General features: G+C 39.1%; 1 protein-coding gene across 4 annotated transcripts in view; it reads left to right on the plus strand.

The window, feature by feature from the left end:
* LOC105202597 overlaps positions 1–17,875 on the plus strand; it is a 190,588-nt gene extending 172,713 nt beyond the window's left edge. For 2 of the 4 annotated variants that reach the window (XM_039447542.1, XM_039447551.1), the window contains one exon: positions 13,431–14,010. In XM_039447542.1, the coding sequence (XP_039303476.1) occupies positions 13,431–13,552 (122 nt within the window). In that variant the 3' untranslated portion in view covers positions 13,553–14,010. Of the gene's footprint in view, positions 1–13,430; positions 14,011–14,725 lie in introns of those variants that run through there. The other 2 variants (XM_039447546.1, XM_039447554.1) reach the window with 2 other exon arrangements.
* Positions 17,876–18,445: the final 570 nt, after the last annotated feature.

Below are 18,445 nucleotides of genomic sequence, written 5' to 3' on the forward strand. Positions count from 1 at the left end.
TTTTTTGTACGTGGTTAATGCACTCTTTTTTTGTAACAGGATACGGAACCGAATCGACGATTGTTTTGTAAGTTTTGCTGTCACCGTCTCCAATATAATTTATATATCGAACATTGTGAAGATCTTCGGATCTTAGAAACATTTCGCAAATTCCATCGACTTCCATTTTTCCAGAGGAGCCTTCATGATTTGCCGTGCATTCATCTGTATGAGATTGTAACCACTCTTCGTATTCTACAGTATTGCTTCGTTTTTCCCAAAAAGTGCAGGCTTTATAAAAGGAAGATTTTACACTTATATCGAGCACTTTACTTGTATAATAACCGATCAGAGATGAAACGCCGAACAACGAACTAAAGCCCCTTTTTTTCCAGCTTCCGTCACCAGATACTGTAATTTCTGTAGTCTCTTGAACATTTAATGCTTCTGCAGTTTTCATTTTTTTCCTCTTGTGCACTAGATTTTAATGAAATATTACAAATCGATTTTGCAGCAGTGTGGATTTGTTTCACGAGAGAGTCATAGAAGAAACGGAAGATAGGTCGAGGCAAATCCATTAGTCCGCAAAACTTTTCTGCTCCATTCAATCCGATTCCCAATAACCTCATTGTAAATATAAATCTTTTGTTTATTTCATATGCATTAGAAATAAGAGGACACGATTCGATGTATTTCGGATCACATTCTTTACATTTGATAACTAATTTAAATCCGAGGCCACGTTTACTTGTTTCGTGAAATTCTATCTCACTTCCACACGTTTTGCAACACAGAAATCCTGCCTTAACGGGAAAAACCGAGAAAAAATTTAAAATTCTATATGATATTGTTGGATCAATATCAATATTCTTATCAACGGTTTTCAATTTTTTGGATGACGTGCTTTTGTCGCCTACATTTTGTTCTATTTCAAATCGATTCAGAGGACGTTTCAATTTTTTGCCGTCTTTAGTTGGTTTCGGATTAGATTGTTTCTTGCCTTTTCGATCCATCTTTAACATAAAATGAATATCTCTAATAAACTAAATAAATAACCAAATAACTCTTAGATTTTCAAATCAACGTTTGCTACGAACCTTGCGCCTCGAAGGTTGCCGAAAGACTACTTTTACACGCTTAACGGTCGTCACAAAAACATATGTACATACTATACAACAGAATTCAAGCACGTAGACAACAAAAGAATACCGGTAAAACTCCCTACAGACAGATCAAGGGGACTGCCGAATCTTTTCAGGTAGCGCGCGGCCGGTTCTACTAGCGGCATCTCACCAAGTTCTACTCTATGACATATTTACTGTAGTTCCGTTACGAATTTCACCATAATATTATAGGGACATATTTTTAAGACTCCAAACATCACAAAAATGCAAAAAAAAAATCGATTTTTTGAAACCGTCACCGTGGTGTTCCCCCTTAAAAACTCTCCCGCATGCTGACACGCTACTGATATGGCCCCGGACAAGCCAAGGCTCATGTATCAGTGAAATGACTGTGTGCACCGCAGCCTGCTTTCTTAACGGAATTGCCGAGGCCCTTTTGCTGTGGTGCAAGTTGATTTGGGTAAAGGTCACTCCGGAACGATCAAACTTTACGATTCGTCCGTAGGAGGCCCTTTCTCACCCCCGCTTATCCCCACCTTGGGCCCTGCTCACCTTAAAGATGACCTGGTCAAGCCCGACGTAAGGCTTGAAGTCGAAGCGCTTTCAATTTGAGAACGCTGGACTCTGGGATCCTGAGAACCAGTTTCCTACCATCTCTGGTAGCCCCTACGTTCTCATAATTTTCCAGCTCCCAGTGCTGAGTCCAGGATTCTGCCTCTCCAACCGCTCCAGGACCGCGGTTACTTCATCGGGAGCTCCCGGGATCCAAACTACGGCCCTGTACTGCCTTTAAAACACCTCCGGGCCCTTGAGCTTGGGATTATCCCAGAGAGAAATGTTCTCCATCTGCTCAGTGAGCCAGATTAGGGACGCCTCATCCTTTCCTAGTACTACCGCGGCCCCTTCCCTAAGGAAGGTGCGTTGGAAGCATGGAATGGGACCTTCCCGGATCCCACTGATTACCCTGCCCACGGCCAGCTTCAAAAAAGCCAGCCGCTCGGCAGTGATTTCCTCCTTGGGATAACCCTCGGGGATGATAACCCTTGCTAAAGGGTCCGCCGCCTCTGCATAAGTTCCAACTTGCTGAGCCCTATGCTTTTTGGCGGGTTCTTCCGCCGATAAGGGAGTGTTCATGGGACCCTTCAGGCGTTTACCGCCGGTGAGCCCCTCCCTCTCCCTCGGCGTTGTTACCGAGGGGACCGCGGTGCCCGAGGAGGTCCCACATTGGAACCTCTCTCGTTCTCGCCTAGCCCTCCTTTTCTCCCAGAGCGGTTCCTCTTGCCAAGAGGGCCCGCCGCTGACACGGAGCTTTTCTCTGAGACAACGGCAGTGGCGCCTCCGGAGCCCAGACGAACCCTATCCGCACTTGCCTCCGACGCCTGTGTACCAGAGACGGCGGCGGTGGCGCTTCCAGAGCCCAGATGAGCTTCGTCCGCACTCTCCTCCGCCGTATCCGCACTGGAGGTCTCGCACTGCGAGCCCTCCATCTCCATCACTGCGTCTTTGAGTTGGTTGAAAGATTCCATGCAAAGTCCCACAAGGGAACAAAAGGTCCGCCTACGCAGAGTCCCGCATGCGTGGATAAGACTATTACTCCGAGGTGTTGCCTGATGCCCCAGAGACATCGTTCGAGAGACTGCTCCCTCAGTGCCACACAACCGTCGCCACGATAGCTTACAGCTTGGCTTGGCAGGCAGCTGGTTCGCCGTAGCGGCCTTCCTAATCCCACGCAGGGTTTTACACCTGGGAGGCCAGTAATAGCCGCCACTAACTGAAGGTGCCCTGATTCCACACAGGATTTTATCCCCGGGGGACCGGGCCTCTCCGGCCGTTCTCCTATCCGCCACCCGGAGACGTGCTCGATAGGTAGCTCAACCTCTGGAGTGGTAGAGGGATGCTTGGGGAACGGTCGAAACCAACATCCCCGCCACTCGAAATCGGGTACGGAAAAGCGGCGTGATCTCAAACGTTCGAGATCGGCGACGACTGTGCACGCGCGCCGAGATTGCCGTTGCGCGGATGCTTCGTTCAAACGCGCGCAAACGTAAAAAATATTATTGGCGCATTGCGCCTTTTGCTGCTGTCCGGCGGATGTTCAGCCGGATAGTGTGAGACGATGGACGATCCGGGGTGTGATGACAAGGTGGTTTGTTACAACGTATAATCTAAATAAACCGACAAAATGGAGTATAAGAACACTTTTGCTGACTCAAACACTAGCTACGTTTGTTGCATTTTACCTTATTATACATCACTCACAATCGAGTTCTTGATCAGACCTGATTTACATGTTACCTCCAGAATTCCAATACAGTTATATAAAATGTTATTAGAGAAAGTGCTTAGGGGCATCATATGTACACGGACCGGTACTACATTAGCTATGCCTTAGCTCAAGAATTAGCCAAAATGAAATATCATATTACCGGAACAATCCTAACGAACAGGAAAGACTTGCCCACAGAAATAAAAAAAGCCAAAATTTTCAAAAAAATCCACGGTAGCATACCGACAAGGCAACACCTTACTTTTAGGGTGGAAGAATAAAAGGACTGTCACTTGTTTGACAACTAGGGGTGACACGGAAATGAAGATAGTCAAGAAGATGGCACGAGATAGTGTGGAAATGTTGATAAGAAAACCAAACATTATATTGAATTATATAAAATATATGGGTAATGTTGATCGGGCAGATCAACTAGCATCGACATATTGTTTTTTTGCGAAAGTTGCTAAAATGGCGTAAACTTTTTTTTTTGAGGCATAGAAATTTGTCTGATCAAGTCATATATCCTGATATATAAATTAGAAAACAGAAGAACGGAAAGGCCACACAACCACTTGCGCTTTGTAAAATCACTTGTGGAGCAATTGAGGGGCCCATATCGCTAGCATCATGAGCAAGCGTCGACGTCGCTCACCCATGAATCTCGACTAAATGGAAAGCTTTATATTTTTCTAAAAGGGCCAAAAAGGGACTGCAAAGTTTGCTTTGACCGTAACAAGCCTGGCGGTAGACAAAAAGTCTGATATTATTGTGATACGTGTCCGGATAAACTTAGGATGCATCTTGGAGATTGTTTCACTAAATATCATACAAAATCTAATTATAGAGTATAATATTTAACAGATTTTGTTGTATTCAATGTAAAAATAAATAATGAAATTTTATTATTTGTATACGTTTGTCTGAGTATAGAATAATTTTAAAGTACCTGTAAAATGCTTTCCTAATATAATCGAAATCGTCTAGAGTTGTTGGTTTGCCCAAGCGAAAAAGGCCTCGAGTGCAAAGGGTTAATATAAAAAAGGGTTAATAGTCCAAATTCCCTATATTTTAAACGGTATAAATACTTTAACAACTTTTTGCATTGTTTCTCTTTTCCTGTCTTTGGATCTTTTACTAAGACATTGTACATGGAGTAATCCGTATTTGAATTAAATTTAAAATATTTTTGATTAAAAGGAAGGACGTCTTCCTGTTAGTTTAGCTTAATATTTTAGCTTAACATAACCTGTCATGAATGTCGAGAAGAATCGAGAAAAAAATCTGAACATGAAATAATTTACATAGGCAAAAATTAACTGCGCAACTTCTCACATATTATTAAGGACGCATACACACAAATAAGTTTTAATGATACTCGTTACTTTATTTTCCCTTATCTTGTTGATTTGGTAACCAAGTTATGCTGACGCATTTAATTTCACACTAAATGCGAAAGCAAAATGTTTATTAATATAATTTTGATTCTTAATACAAAACTTTAATTATTTATTTTTGTTTTGCACATGTCGCAAAATTAAATGTATAACATTTGCTTTTAGTTTTATTTCTATATTTAAAATTTAAATATGACTTTGCTTCTGACTTTTGTTCTCTGACGCAAAGCTAATCGTTTTTCACACATTTGAACCGCGAGTTCTGTTTTGCGTACCATCCCTGCCTAGAACAGACAGTAAAATCGAAAACTTCACTCCTCACCGCCGTGTAGAAGGTAGGCTCGTTACCTCTGTTGAGAATCTCCAAGTCTGTTGACGCTAGAAAATTCAACAACTTTCTATCTCTATCGTTGGTATCTGTACTTCCTCAGACTGTGTGGTGTGAATTAGCATCGCACTCCACTATCAAAAGAAGCCATTTTTCTTGGTAAAATTCCACTATCACCAATTCCGGCGGTGGCTGATCCTCCTCATCGTGAGGAAAATACGCGGAGCACACCACTACTTTCCTCTTACCTCCCAAAACATCGGTAATATCTAGTTCGACAATCGCTACATTCCTAGAACATAAATGAAGTATTAGTCGGACTTTCATACTCTTCACCGCCATGCAGATTCTGGGTTGCTGTCGGAAACTTGAACATTCTTCCGCATGCTGCCAGTCCACTGTTACAACTTCGGACAAGCCAAGGTTCTTGTATCACTGAAATGGCTGTGTGCACCATAGCTTGTTTCCTTGACAGAACTGCCCCTTTGCTGTGATGCATGTTGATTTGAGTGGAGATCTCGATGCAAGCCATTTTACAACTTGACCGTAAAAGACTCCTCACTACCCTCCTTATTCTTGTCCTGGGCCCCGCTCACCTTAAGGGAACAGAACCCTTTAAAGGGTCAAAAAAGGAGAAAAAACGCATCACGGAAAATAAAGCAGACGCCGAGTTTTTCTAAAAAATTTAGAAAAAGAACTGAACTCTTGTGCGAAATTTAATCCAGCAACAGCGTTCCCCACCTCTTAACTGCTGCCTCTTCCATCGCTAAGAAAAATTCAGAATAAAATAAACACATCTACTCTATCAATACATGTGCCCTTCTATTCACCCCCCCCCCTCCCAAGGTAAATTGCAGGGCGGATTCGCTTACCGCTGGTTTCTCTATCAAAGAAACAAGTGGCCAGAGAAACCTTCGTCCCCACGTGCATCCCGATCCGATCATTACCACTTTATATCATGACAAGGAAGCCAGCACCGGCCTCGAGTGCAAAACCAAGAATAACAATGTTATGAGAAATATAATTGTAAGTCATAATATTAAGAGACTCCCAGCGGGTCATTATATTTATTCATAAACTTTTTGTACTAGAGCGAACATATTTATTTATACAAGCATACATACGTTTATTTTCTCATTTATACAAGCGCAAAAACGTTTATTTTTTTATTTATATAAGCGCACGAACATTTATTTATATTAAATTCATACAAGTATATACACCTATTTTGTATTTTCATACATTAAATAAACATACTTATAATACACACAGCAATACGAGTACATACATTTTTACCTAATTCCACGCATACTCAGTCACGTCAGTCAAAAATCCTATCACAATCTTTTCTTTAATTCACAATCACTAAAACTCTACTTTCCTCTTTTTATTCTTAAATAATTTTTATATTGATGGGCATAACATCCACTCATGTAACAATTGGTGACAGCGGCCAAAATTAACCCAAAATCAAAAAATTATGCCTCAGTCTCGAATCGCGGACGTGATAATTGGTGATAACGGTTATTAAAATAAAAACTTACGCCTCCTGAACCACGGACGTATTATTATTATAATTTTCAAACTATTTTTAATTATTTAATATAATCAAAATATTTAAGATAGACTTGGCTGTATTAAAATTAGAAAATAAAACGTAGGAAATGCGAATTAAACGCGGTAATTGGTGCCTCAATAATAACAGTACATGTGTAAGAGTGGAATTCACACTCCTATTAAATTCTGTTTGGGATGGGAAATGGGTCGCTCGATGTCTCTATAAAACGAGGTTTTATTTAAAAAAAAACGTAACATTACAGACAGTTTTCTTCTTAACCTATCAATGCGGTAGCGCTGTGCCTATGAGAAAACGCGGTGCTGCGCATTTCACATCTCGGTTCACATATCTTACAAACCTATAAAACGAGAAATCGAAAGCACTGCTTCTTCTTATTCTAAGTTGTTTCTCTTTCCGTAAATTGGCAATATGTCGAATGATCGTACCGTTCCTTCTCAATCTCTCTCCAAAATTTTCGAGTCATCTCTGACTCTCTCTCTCTTTCTCTTTCTCTCTCTCTCCCCCTCTTTCCCTCTCTCTCTCACTCTCTCTCTCTTTCTTTGCCTCTTGTTACCTGCTGACCCCTTTTCGGATAGGCGGCCGGTCGACATTCCTCGAATTACCGCGGATTTTAAAAGGGAGATGGTTTCCCCATCTCTACTTTTACACATGTATTTTGCTATTAATACATAAATATGAATACAAATATTGGACGCGTTTCGACTTCACTTGAAGTCATTTTTAACGATAAATTTCATTAAAATGATCATTGTGTGACGTGGTGGTCGCATTGAATAAAAGAAACACACATTTTAAGCCCGGCATACGTTGTCTCCGACTTGAGGGCGAGAAATTGACACGCCATGTAGTTGCTTTTCCGTGTACTATTATTATTGACGCACCAACTATCACGTTTGACTCACATTTTCTACGTTTTATTCTTTAATTTTAATACTGCCGAGTCTATCTTAAATATTTTGATTACAAGCAAGGTAAAATAATGCGTAATATAATGAGTTCTTCTTTTTTTTAATTTTATGTCGCGCACATTTGATAGGCACTCCGTTGTGTTATTAAAAGATTGGATTAAGCACCGCAAAATTGTTTACCGTTGCCAACTGCGAATCAGATTTATTAATTGCTGTATACGACTTAACATTATACCGACACACTTATCTCGCATACAAAATCTGAACTTAGAATGGCACCATCACTGCTCTTTGTCTAAATTTAATTATGTGAAAAGTTTATGCGTCAAAAGAATTTTGAAACTGGAATTAACTGACACATATAGGAAATTACGTTTTTCAAGAATTTGAATTTATTGACTTGTCCGCTGCATCTCTCGCTCTGTTTTGATCAATATATGCAACTCGTTTTTCTCTAAACAAGAAAGGAGTTTATACTTCTCCTTTGCTCATGAACAACATAGACTGGACAAAAAAATAAATTGATTATTTAGCAAACAACAGAAAATCCACAACAATAATATCAATGGGATTAAATATTATTGGAGTAATAATAATATAACTTTCCAATGTCCACATGATTCAAATTTGTTAAATAACGTCAACACAGTCTCTACAGTATCATCCGATTCCATTTCCTCTGACCTTCTCATTATTTCCCTTGATCCCTCCTCTTTCTGTAACAATATTTCTCCTCCCTTGTTTGTTACCATCAGAAATAAATGGTTTTTGAATCTGTCATCTACAGTTATACCTATGAATATATAATGTTTGTTGCAGCTTGGTGAAAATTTCTCCTTACCAATTAGTAACAAAAAATTGTTATATTTGAATTTATAAAAAATATTGAACGGAATATCAAAAAATTTCCGGGTTCACTACAAACGGCAGTCAGAAACCATTCCATTCCTTTACTTTACAATCTTTTATCTTTTTCTCCTCATAGGAATCAATCACAACTTTCAAATTTAGTTAAGATTACTAAAAGTTTTTTAAAAAACAATCTGAATTTGATAATCACAAAGGCTGATAAGGGTAATATTACGGTTGCTTTGAACAGAGATGATTACACGAATAAATTAAATGAGATGTTGTCGGACAATGAGACTTATACTATAATCAAAAAAGATCCTTCAAGAAACTTGACGAGTAAGCTTAGAACGTTGTTGTTAAAGTAGAAGAATCTGAATTATATCTCAGACTCTAATTACAAAAGAATTTTCTGTAGCGATAGCTTAATCTCTACGGTCTCCCGAAAGTACACAAGGCAAACTGCTCCCTTAGGATCATTGAGATTGACATTGATTGTCATTGATTGACAGTTTATATGAGTTGGCAACGTTTTTACATAAAATACTTTCCACTAATATCCCACCAGCTCGTGGGCACATTGACAACAGCTTCGAGCTTGTAAAGAAATTGAACAATTCACAAATTAATAGTAATTTCCGATTAATATCGTTAGAAGTTATGTTATTGTTTACGAACGTTCCCACAGAACTGGCTGTTAACAGTATTTACAAGAGATGGAATCTCATCTCGCAATATTGTAAGATTTCTTGAGACAAATTCGTGGGCGCCGTTTGCTTTGTTCTTGACTCAACTTTTTGCAAATTTGACAATCAATATTACAAACAAAATTTCGGAACTCCTATGGGCTCTCCACTATCGCTTATCATTGCCGATTTAGTTATGCAGGATTTTGAGAGTGAGGTGCTCGAGACAATTGATTTTCCTGTAGCCTTTTATTACCGATACGTAGACGACATTATCACAGCGGTGTCACCACCGTACATTGATACGTTATTGAGTAATTTCAACGCGATTCATCCAAAGTTAAAATTCACTATTGAAGACAGCGGTGATAAAATTAATTTTTTAGACACTACGATTTTAATTTTTGACAATAAGATTAAATTTGACTGGTTTCACAAACCTACATTTTCAGAAAGACATTTGAATTTTTTGTCTCAGCATCCACTCTCACAAAAGAGAAGTGTTATCATGATTGATAAAACCTTCTTTCGCATCCTGAATTTCATCAAAAAAATCTAGAGTCAGTAGTAAACATTCTTTTAAGTAATGACTATCCGTTAAATTTTATTTTTAAAATTATAAAAACAAGATTAAAAAGTTTGATCCGTAATTGAAATACCCAACAGGATAATTTCACTAATAATTCTGAATCTGAACAAACAAAAAATTGATTTACGATCCCTTTTATTGATTCAGTATCTAACAAATTCAGGGGCATCACAAATAATACTGACTCTGGATGTGCATTTTACAGTCTCAACAAACTCGGCACTTTTATCAAAGTCCATAAGGATCCTCTCCAGAATATCTCCAAAAAGAACGTGTATAAAATATTGTGCAATGACTGCGATGCTTCCTATGTGGGCCAGACGGGGAGACAATTAAACACGAGAATCTCAGAACACCGCCAACATATTCGTAGAAACACGACAACTAATTCTGTTATTACTGATCATAGATGCATTATGGTCATGATTTTGATTGGGACAATAGTCTAGTTCCCACCGATACGCTCAATTTGGTTCCACTTTGGTGCAGGTCAAGTTTAGTGTTCTGTTTCCACTAGAAGTGGAATAGAAGTGAAGACGATTGATATTTCAGTAGGACCAACTTAACTTTATAGAATATATATATTAAAATAGAATAGAATTGTTTTATATAATTTTATCTGAACCTATAGATTTGTATTAAATTTCTATGATAAATTATATGCGATTTTTAACCTCTTTGGACTTTTTTACAGCACCCACCACCCACAAACATGGAATGAGATAAATACAGGTTGTCACTATTCAGTTTTAATTAGTTGCAAGCGTTTCTATCGGGTTCAATTCGCTGCAACTCCACTAGAACTTGTGGATTGAAGTAAGAGTGAACTGAGCTCAATCCGACATGTTTCCATCGACTTCAATTTGGTTCTACACCGAATTGGATACGGATTAATGCCTCGGTGGAAACTAGACTAATGTTCAAGTTTTTGATGTTAAAAAGAATATTTTTTAACGGCTCACTTCAAAGATGCTACATATTAAATCTCAGAGAGAGAGAGAGAGAGAGAGAGAGAGAGAGAAAGAGAGAGAGAGAGAGAGAGAGTCTAAATTTACAAACAGACACGGACTTTCTTGACCATGCCTACTCGGCGATTTTAGACAGGTTGTGACCTCTCTGATACATATTGGCTATTATTTCGTGCTCATTTGTGTTCGTGCGGTTGACGAGGAAACATTGACTATCTCTGTACCATTCTATTTATTATATTTATTAGTTTTATTATTTCCGACTTAATGACGTCTTTTTTTAAATTTGTGTTAATTTATTACGATGTGACGTCAACACCTTAAAAATGGCTTGAATTGACAGTGCTGGTGAGTTGTCTGAATTTTTTATTTTATAACTTTCGAGGATTCATGTTCATTGTCCACCACAGATTATGATATGATCGCTAATATGTCTATCTTGGTGCTCAACATGATGAACCATAATGTGTAAATTCTTGTACACAAAAAAGCGACTACACGGCGTGTCAATTTTTCGCTCTCGAGTCGGAGACAACGTATGCTAGGCTTAAAATGTGTGTTTCTTTTATTTAACGCGATCACCACATCACACAACGATCATTTTAATGGAATTTTATCGTTGAAAATGACTTAAAGGGAAACGAAACGCGTCCGATATTTGTATTCATATTTATGTACTAATAGCGAAATACATGTACAATTATTATTGACGCACCAACTACCGCGTTAAACTTGCATTTCCTACGTTTTATTCTCTAATTTTTATTTTATATAAAATGTTTTTTTTAATCAAGGAATTCAAAAATGCTTTTCTATTGTTAATTAAATTAAAATTTCTCATATGCACAAAAAATATATTTGCTATAAAAATTTACAATGATTGTTTTAAGTACGTCAAAATAAGTGTTTTTATAAATTGTAAACTGACTGGATTGGCGCGCCGATAGGCACGTATTCTAGCAGGCGCCACAGTTATAATTATCTTTTATTGATTTTCAACAACATATTTTGTTCCGAATTAGTTGAATAGAAATTAACGAAGCAATGGAATCGTTATTATTGTTTCGATGTAATGAAAAAAATCGCGGATCGGAAATAAGTTAAACGGAAAAGTTCGTTATGTTTGTAACAAACCGCCTTTCCGCTCCCCCCCTCGGACCGTCCACCGTTCCGGGCTGTCCGGCCGAACAACCGCCGGACAGCAGAAACCTGGCGCATAGCGCCGAAAAGACACGCGAATACCGGCGTAGCGCGCGTTGACGCATCCGCACGTGAGATCTGCGTGGCAGATCTCCGCGCGCACGCGCTCGACCGGAGTGACGACCGCCGGACCGATCTCAAGCGGCGGGGAGACCCCCCACCGATTCCGTACCGTTCCGTACCCCGCACCGTCCCTGCTCCCGAGATTCGAGTATATAAGCGCCGCCGCTCCGAGAGTCGAGCGGTCTTCTTCTCCGTCCACTCTCCTGTCCGTGGAAGAAGCCCTCCTAGCGCTCACCATGGAGTTAAGCGCCTTAGCTTTCGCCAAGAAGTCTTGGCAAGAGCCGTCCGCCTTCCTGACACCGCCGATATAACGGGCTCAAGTCCACCTTGGGCTCCACCAGGTGATCCTGGTCGGCAATTCCCGATCCGCCGTCCCCGCTTGGGTATCGACTCACGACCTGGGGTGTGGAGTTCCGCGCCTCTACCAAGAGCTCTTGGCGTGAGTCGATCACCACCGCCGAACATCGCGGTATTAACTGCTTCGCGTCGGGAATCGCGATCCGTGTACAGTCGCACCGCGCGCGTCATTCACGGCCGTGGCCACGGCCTTCGGCAAGGCCACGGTCTGCGCGCGTCAACACCGATTCCGAGTTCTCGGAAAACTCGAGGCCGTAATTCCGCAAACCGAGCCGTGTCAATAGCTCTATCCGATACCGCGGCAAACACATTCTGTATATACCGTTCGTCCGTTCGCGCCTTCCGTTTCTCGTCTGTCCGTCCGCGCGTATTCTGTAAGCTCTGTTGCGTCCGTCCGAGCGTCACCGCCATCCGTCCGTCCGCGCGTCGTGGCCAAGCCACTCCGTTACTCGGCATCTGTACATATATTACGCGAAATAAGCTCACTGTTGTTATACCACCTAAACCGAAAAAAGTCTAGTTCTCTTGGCGACCTCACTCCGCGTCCTAGTCCGTCGCGCTCGCACCGCCCCGTGCGCGGAAAAAGACGGGTCGTTACATGTGCGTCTGTTCGTGCGAAGTCTGTCACCGCACAATTGACTCTAAATATTAGTTGAGCGACAGACAAAAAAGGTGTTCTATTGCTTTGTTTAATGTCGAGAGAAAGGGTATCCTAATTCGAAAACGCCAAACGCATCAATCGACGTTAGAAATCGTTTCTGAAAATTGGAGGGAATACGACCTTCGATGTAACGTTATAAATTAGTTCACAAAGAGATCTCGGGCTGTACTTGTACAGTTATAAATACAGTCCACTAAATTAAATCTTTCGTGTACTTATTAAAATTTTCTCCGACCTGATACTTTGTGTGTTCGAAACATATTTTGTTTTATTACGACTTAAAAATATTTTAGAAATTACAATATATTCACATTTATAAATTTATTCGTTCTTTTTAGAGATAAGAAAAAAATCAATACATTAAATCGTGAGTTTATAATGTGAATTGGAACACCTTGACTGTTAAAGTTAAGCTGTCAATAAATAACTCCCACAAATTAATGCTAGCAAAACATCTCTTATGTCATTCCGGACAGTTTTCGATATTACAGATGGTGTACGGATTGATGAAATATCCATTCCTGATGATCCACCCGGCTACGAAGCTCCACCAGATTACGACGAAGTCGCAAAAATTACTTTGTCGAAGAAGGCTTAATGCTTGAACCGCGACAGAGCTTACAACAGAAATTCTTCAAATCAGTAAGATGCTTTTGTTTTTCATTTTTCATTTTGTATCATATTATATGCAGCAAGATCCAATTAAAGGATAACAAAACTATCGAATAAAGGATCAGATCCCATAAAGTCTATTTTCGGCCTTATACTGATTCAATTGATTTTTATTGGAATATCATGTAAGGTGGTATGAGAGTAAGGCATGAGAATAAGACAGATTTTTAATTCAAAAATTGATATAATATATGTTTTTTCATATCTTACTCACTCTACATAATATTCCAATAAATATCAATTGAATTGATGGGGCCGAAAATTAATCTTCCGTAGCTAAGTCCTTTACATCATTTTTTGATTATAATTTGATCAATATAACACATTTGTTCAAATTAACACATTTGATTTTTTGTTTTTTGTATATAAATATATTTTAAAGAAATGACCATAATATTTAAAAAAATATATATATATATAATGTGTGCAGATAAAGTTTATGTATTTTGTATATAAATATGTGTAAGATAAATATGTAATAAAGTTTTATATATAGGGAAGATTGGGCTAAATTGAACCGTGTCCCAAGTAGGACGTTTTTAATTTAAATTATCACGATTAAGTAGATTTGCCTGCCATTTATAATGTAAAGTCCATATATAAGACACTGAATACGTGACACCAGTTTGACAATTTTCTGTCGTAACAATCATCTAATAGATACAAATATGTATTTTTAGCTATCGTACAATTTTTTAAAAAAAGAAAATCTTTGTAAATCATTATTTACTAAAATAAGGTACTAAAATTTTAAAAGGTAATTGATTTAAGATAATTAAAGAGTGTAAAATTCAAAAATATCAATCGCTTTATCATTATTTTTGCAGTTTATTGTAAAATTTTTTTCAAAGTTTTAACGGATTTGAAGTCCAAATCGGACTTTTTACATTGGAATTATAACCTAATTGTAGTGATTGACTGGTGATCGACCGACCAAATCTGGTTCTAGAAATGTTAAATCATTAAAATATTATGAGTCATCAGACTCGGAATAATTGAATTTTATTGATTTCAACTCTAATTATATAATAACTATCCTAATATGATCAGGAAACGTCTAATTATATGTATAAATTGTCACTGATTTTTTTCTTTTTAGCAGGGGAGTTTGAGGAGTTGTGAGTCATGGGGAATTGTGAGCCAGCACTAAAAGTCGGCATATTTGAAATTTTAACATGTTTCAATTACGGTAAAATGTTTCTCTCCATACAGTCTTACTTTTTGACTAACACTTGTCGCGTTAACACACAATCTAAGAGTCTCTCCAGATTTTGATTTTTAATTTCCTTTAAAAAGTTTTTTCGACCATTTATATTTGTGATCTTACTTATTTTTTCGAGCTGATTGCAAAAATAAATATATTATAAAATTATTACTGGTAAACTATCGTTTCAATGTACAACAGAAGTTTTGCATGAATATTTGATGTGTTAATTACTATGCGGCTATTTTAATAATGTAGCATTTGGAGAATTGTGAGCACCACTTTTGGGGAGTTGTGAGCCACTACATTTTTGCCATTTTTTCAATTTAAGTTGGCATCTTTCGTGCGTATTTCGAAAGATTCATGCATAATTTGGATGTTGCATACAATTTCATAGTAAATTCAGTAGTTTTTGTGATTTTTTCGTGTTTTAATTGTAGATATAGTTATCATATCGTGTCATAAGTATTGCAACGTACTTTTCCTGTGCTCGCCAGGCGCAGGAGAGTACGCGCAATTAATTAAAAAATGGGAAACGGGAATGACTAAAACCGTAATCTTTAATTGGGCGCCAGGCGCGACTCTTCGTGCCACGAAAACCGAAAAGTGCGTAATCACGACAAGGCGTAGCACCTCTGCTTGTGATTTGCTCAGTATATAGCAAAGAGGCGCGGTTCTTAATAATACGGGGAGGAAGAGAGAGGAAAACGCAATCACAACGCTAGAATTAAATTGAACTATTAAAGACAAAGTATTTTATAAGGTGACAGAAGCGGTTTTGTTTAACAGTAGTTTACAGTGAGATGAATCGACGGTCAACAATTTTGAATTGGATAATAGGGTGAAATAGTAGCGATTCGGAAGAAGAGATAGAAATAAACGGCGGTGCTTTAAATCGACGGAGGTATGATTTGCATGAGCGGAAAGGTTAACATGAGAGAAAAACGATGGAGACAGATAATGCTTCACGGCGAAATTGAATACGGAATACGTGACACATTAACTTTTGTAACATAAACGCATGCGGCGAGGACAATTATCTCGCACACGAATAACTTACAATATCACGCGGTCTTCGCATGATATAAAGTTCCTTTCGGCAAAGCTCAATTGACAATTAACAAGAGTAACAATTAATTTTGTAGCATTCCGGTAGCTAATGCGACTCGCGGTAATTTCACGGAGCGAAAAATTTCGCGGAAACCGCTCGGCTCGAGTCTCGTAGAGATCGAGCCGCGCAAATTCCACGCGCTACTTTTACGACTTCACGCAATCGATCCGAAAATTCTCACAAAGAATCCGACACCAACACGATAAAGCTCATGAACACCAGTCGACGCGACACGATAATACGGAACGACAATTTGAAATGATGCGAGAACACTCATAAAACAACGACACGACGATTCTCACAAAATCAGGCACGGTATAATACATAAATTTTACTTAATACTAAGACGGTACAGGTGACTGTCGGTGCGCATGTATTCTTGAGAGGGACTTACAACAAGATCCGGGCTGCAATCGATCTCTCTGGAAAGGTCGCTTTTGTAACTTTACTTTTAATCGCGGGATGGCTCATTCTTAATTGCGGTATGCGCTACTAATTAACAGAGACGACGGAGATCGCCTCTCACTCGCCTTCTTAAATTTATGGTTACCGGAGCGGCGGCTTATAGGAAATCGGCAGGCGGTAGTCTTCGGCTGGATTTCGGCTGGGTCGACCTCTTTGGATGATGGCACGCACGACAGTGACGGACCGATTCGCGCTTTGCGGCTCGCCGGGCTCCGCCGAATTTCGGCGTGATGTCACAATTCCTTCCTTGGCCGATTTTCACCGATGATTGGCTACTCCATCGTGCGTCCTTTTTGCTCCAAGCGGTAGTCTGTTTCTATTAGGCAGTTGGTAGCGCGTCCTTTTCTAATGCACCGGTACTACTAATTTTATTCTGTCGCTTTTCTTTGTTTCACCGCGCCGTTGCCACGTTGTTGTTGTGAGCGCTGCCCGTCTATCAGCAGGCCGGCGGGGCAAAACAAGGTACTCCAAAATTGTCTCGGTGTTGACACTCTGATCTAAGGTGTCGTTTCCTTCTGCGGTCGCCGGGCTGGCCAGGCCTTTGACGACTTTTGGGTCCGGCAGAACGGTTCAGCGGCCTGCAATCAGCTGGCTCGTTTTTGGAGCTTCTCCAGTTGAATTTGCTGCAATTAAAGACGTTAATGCATGAAGCGTTTGGGAATATAAACGAGAAAAATAAGCGGGACCACGACTTAGCTTTCCAGCGCGGTGTCGGTATCGGTGTGGCTCCGGCCACTTTCTCGGCTTCCTCGTTTGATGTCTTCCTCCGGACGGCCGCCGTGAACAGAGTCGTCCGCTCGGGCTTGCGCTAACGCTCTCACATTCTAGCGCTCTCGATAATTATACATGTTACCGAAAAAATACAGATATAGATAAAAATAAAGAGCGGTAAGGTGTGGCAATCAAAAACGGGGTACTCGTTTCTCCTTCTCCCTCCCGGGGAAAGAGACGCAACCCAGAGTATTCTCCATGACCTTATCGCTCTCCGGAACGGTGCTACGGAGCGTCACGTCGCAATATACAAGTGAATATAGTAAGCCAGCGATCCTTATTAATATACACATAGTGGTTGCCATTAAAGAGATGATGATTGAGAAGAAAAAGGTTCGGTCTGTTGGTCAAGTATATAACATCGATAGGTGCAAATTGACTCGCTACATTTTGAAACTAAATGAGGCAAACGTAGATTCTTCAACCGCTTCGAATAAAAAATTGGGCAATTTTGTTTCAAAAGAATTCTGCATTATCTGCAAAAGTGCTATGCCGAAGAAATTGAACAAAAACAACTCCATACATTGCAATGAATGCGATTGAGCTGTGCATTTAAAATGTGCCAATTTAAAAACCGGTTATTATATCTGTATTTACTGCAAATTGGACTAATCAGATTATACAGACTTTATTTTTTTATCAGAATTATCTTAATTTTCTTTTTACTACAACTTAAATAGAGAATAATCATTAAAATATATCATTTTAAGTCGTGGTTCACAACTCCCCAAAATTTTTGAAAATTCAAAAAATACACTTTTTTTTCAGGCATATCAAAATTTTACAACCGTTATACCTTTCAATTCTTGAACTTCTTAAACCAATAATTGCAGATGTACTAAAGAATCCAACCTTTTAAGTGCGTAAAATAACAATTTTTGTGGTAGTTATCGTTTACAAACAAAAGCCGGCACACAACTCCCCAAACTCCCCTAACATTTTTATTTTTGACTATTAACTTGCTCGTTTTTACTCAATAGTAAAAAAATACAAATGGAAACATTGAATACGGCATTACCGGTCGAAAGTAGTACATAGTGTCCAATAACGTTTTTTAGATGAATTTATAAGCATTTACAAGATTCCCCCAAACTGCACCCCGCAATTTTGCCGGACTTCAAAACACAGTTTTAAAGAAGAGTTCCAATGTAATATCACGCAATTAAATTGTTAATTAATTTAATTATTTATTTGATGCTTATACACATCTCTACTATTCCCCTTAATCCTGAAAACTGTAAAGAAATTATTGCGAAAAATATTATCTC

Source organism: Solenopsis invicta, chromosome 1, assembly GCF_016802725.1.
Source record: "Solenopsis invicta isolate M01_SB chromosome 1, UNIL_Sinv_3.0, whole genome shotgun sequence".
In the NCBI taxonomy this organism is placed as follows: Eukaryota; Metazoa; Arthropoda; class Insecta; order Hymenoptera; family Formicidae; genus Solenopsis; species Solenopsis invicta.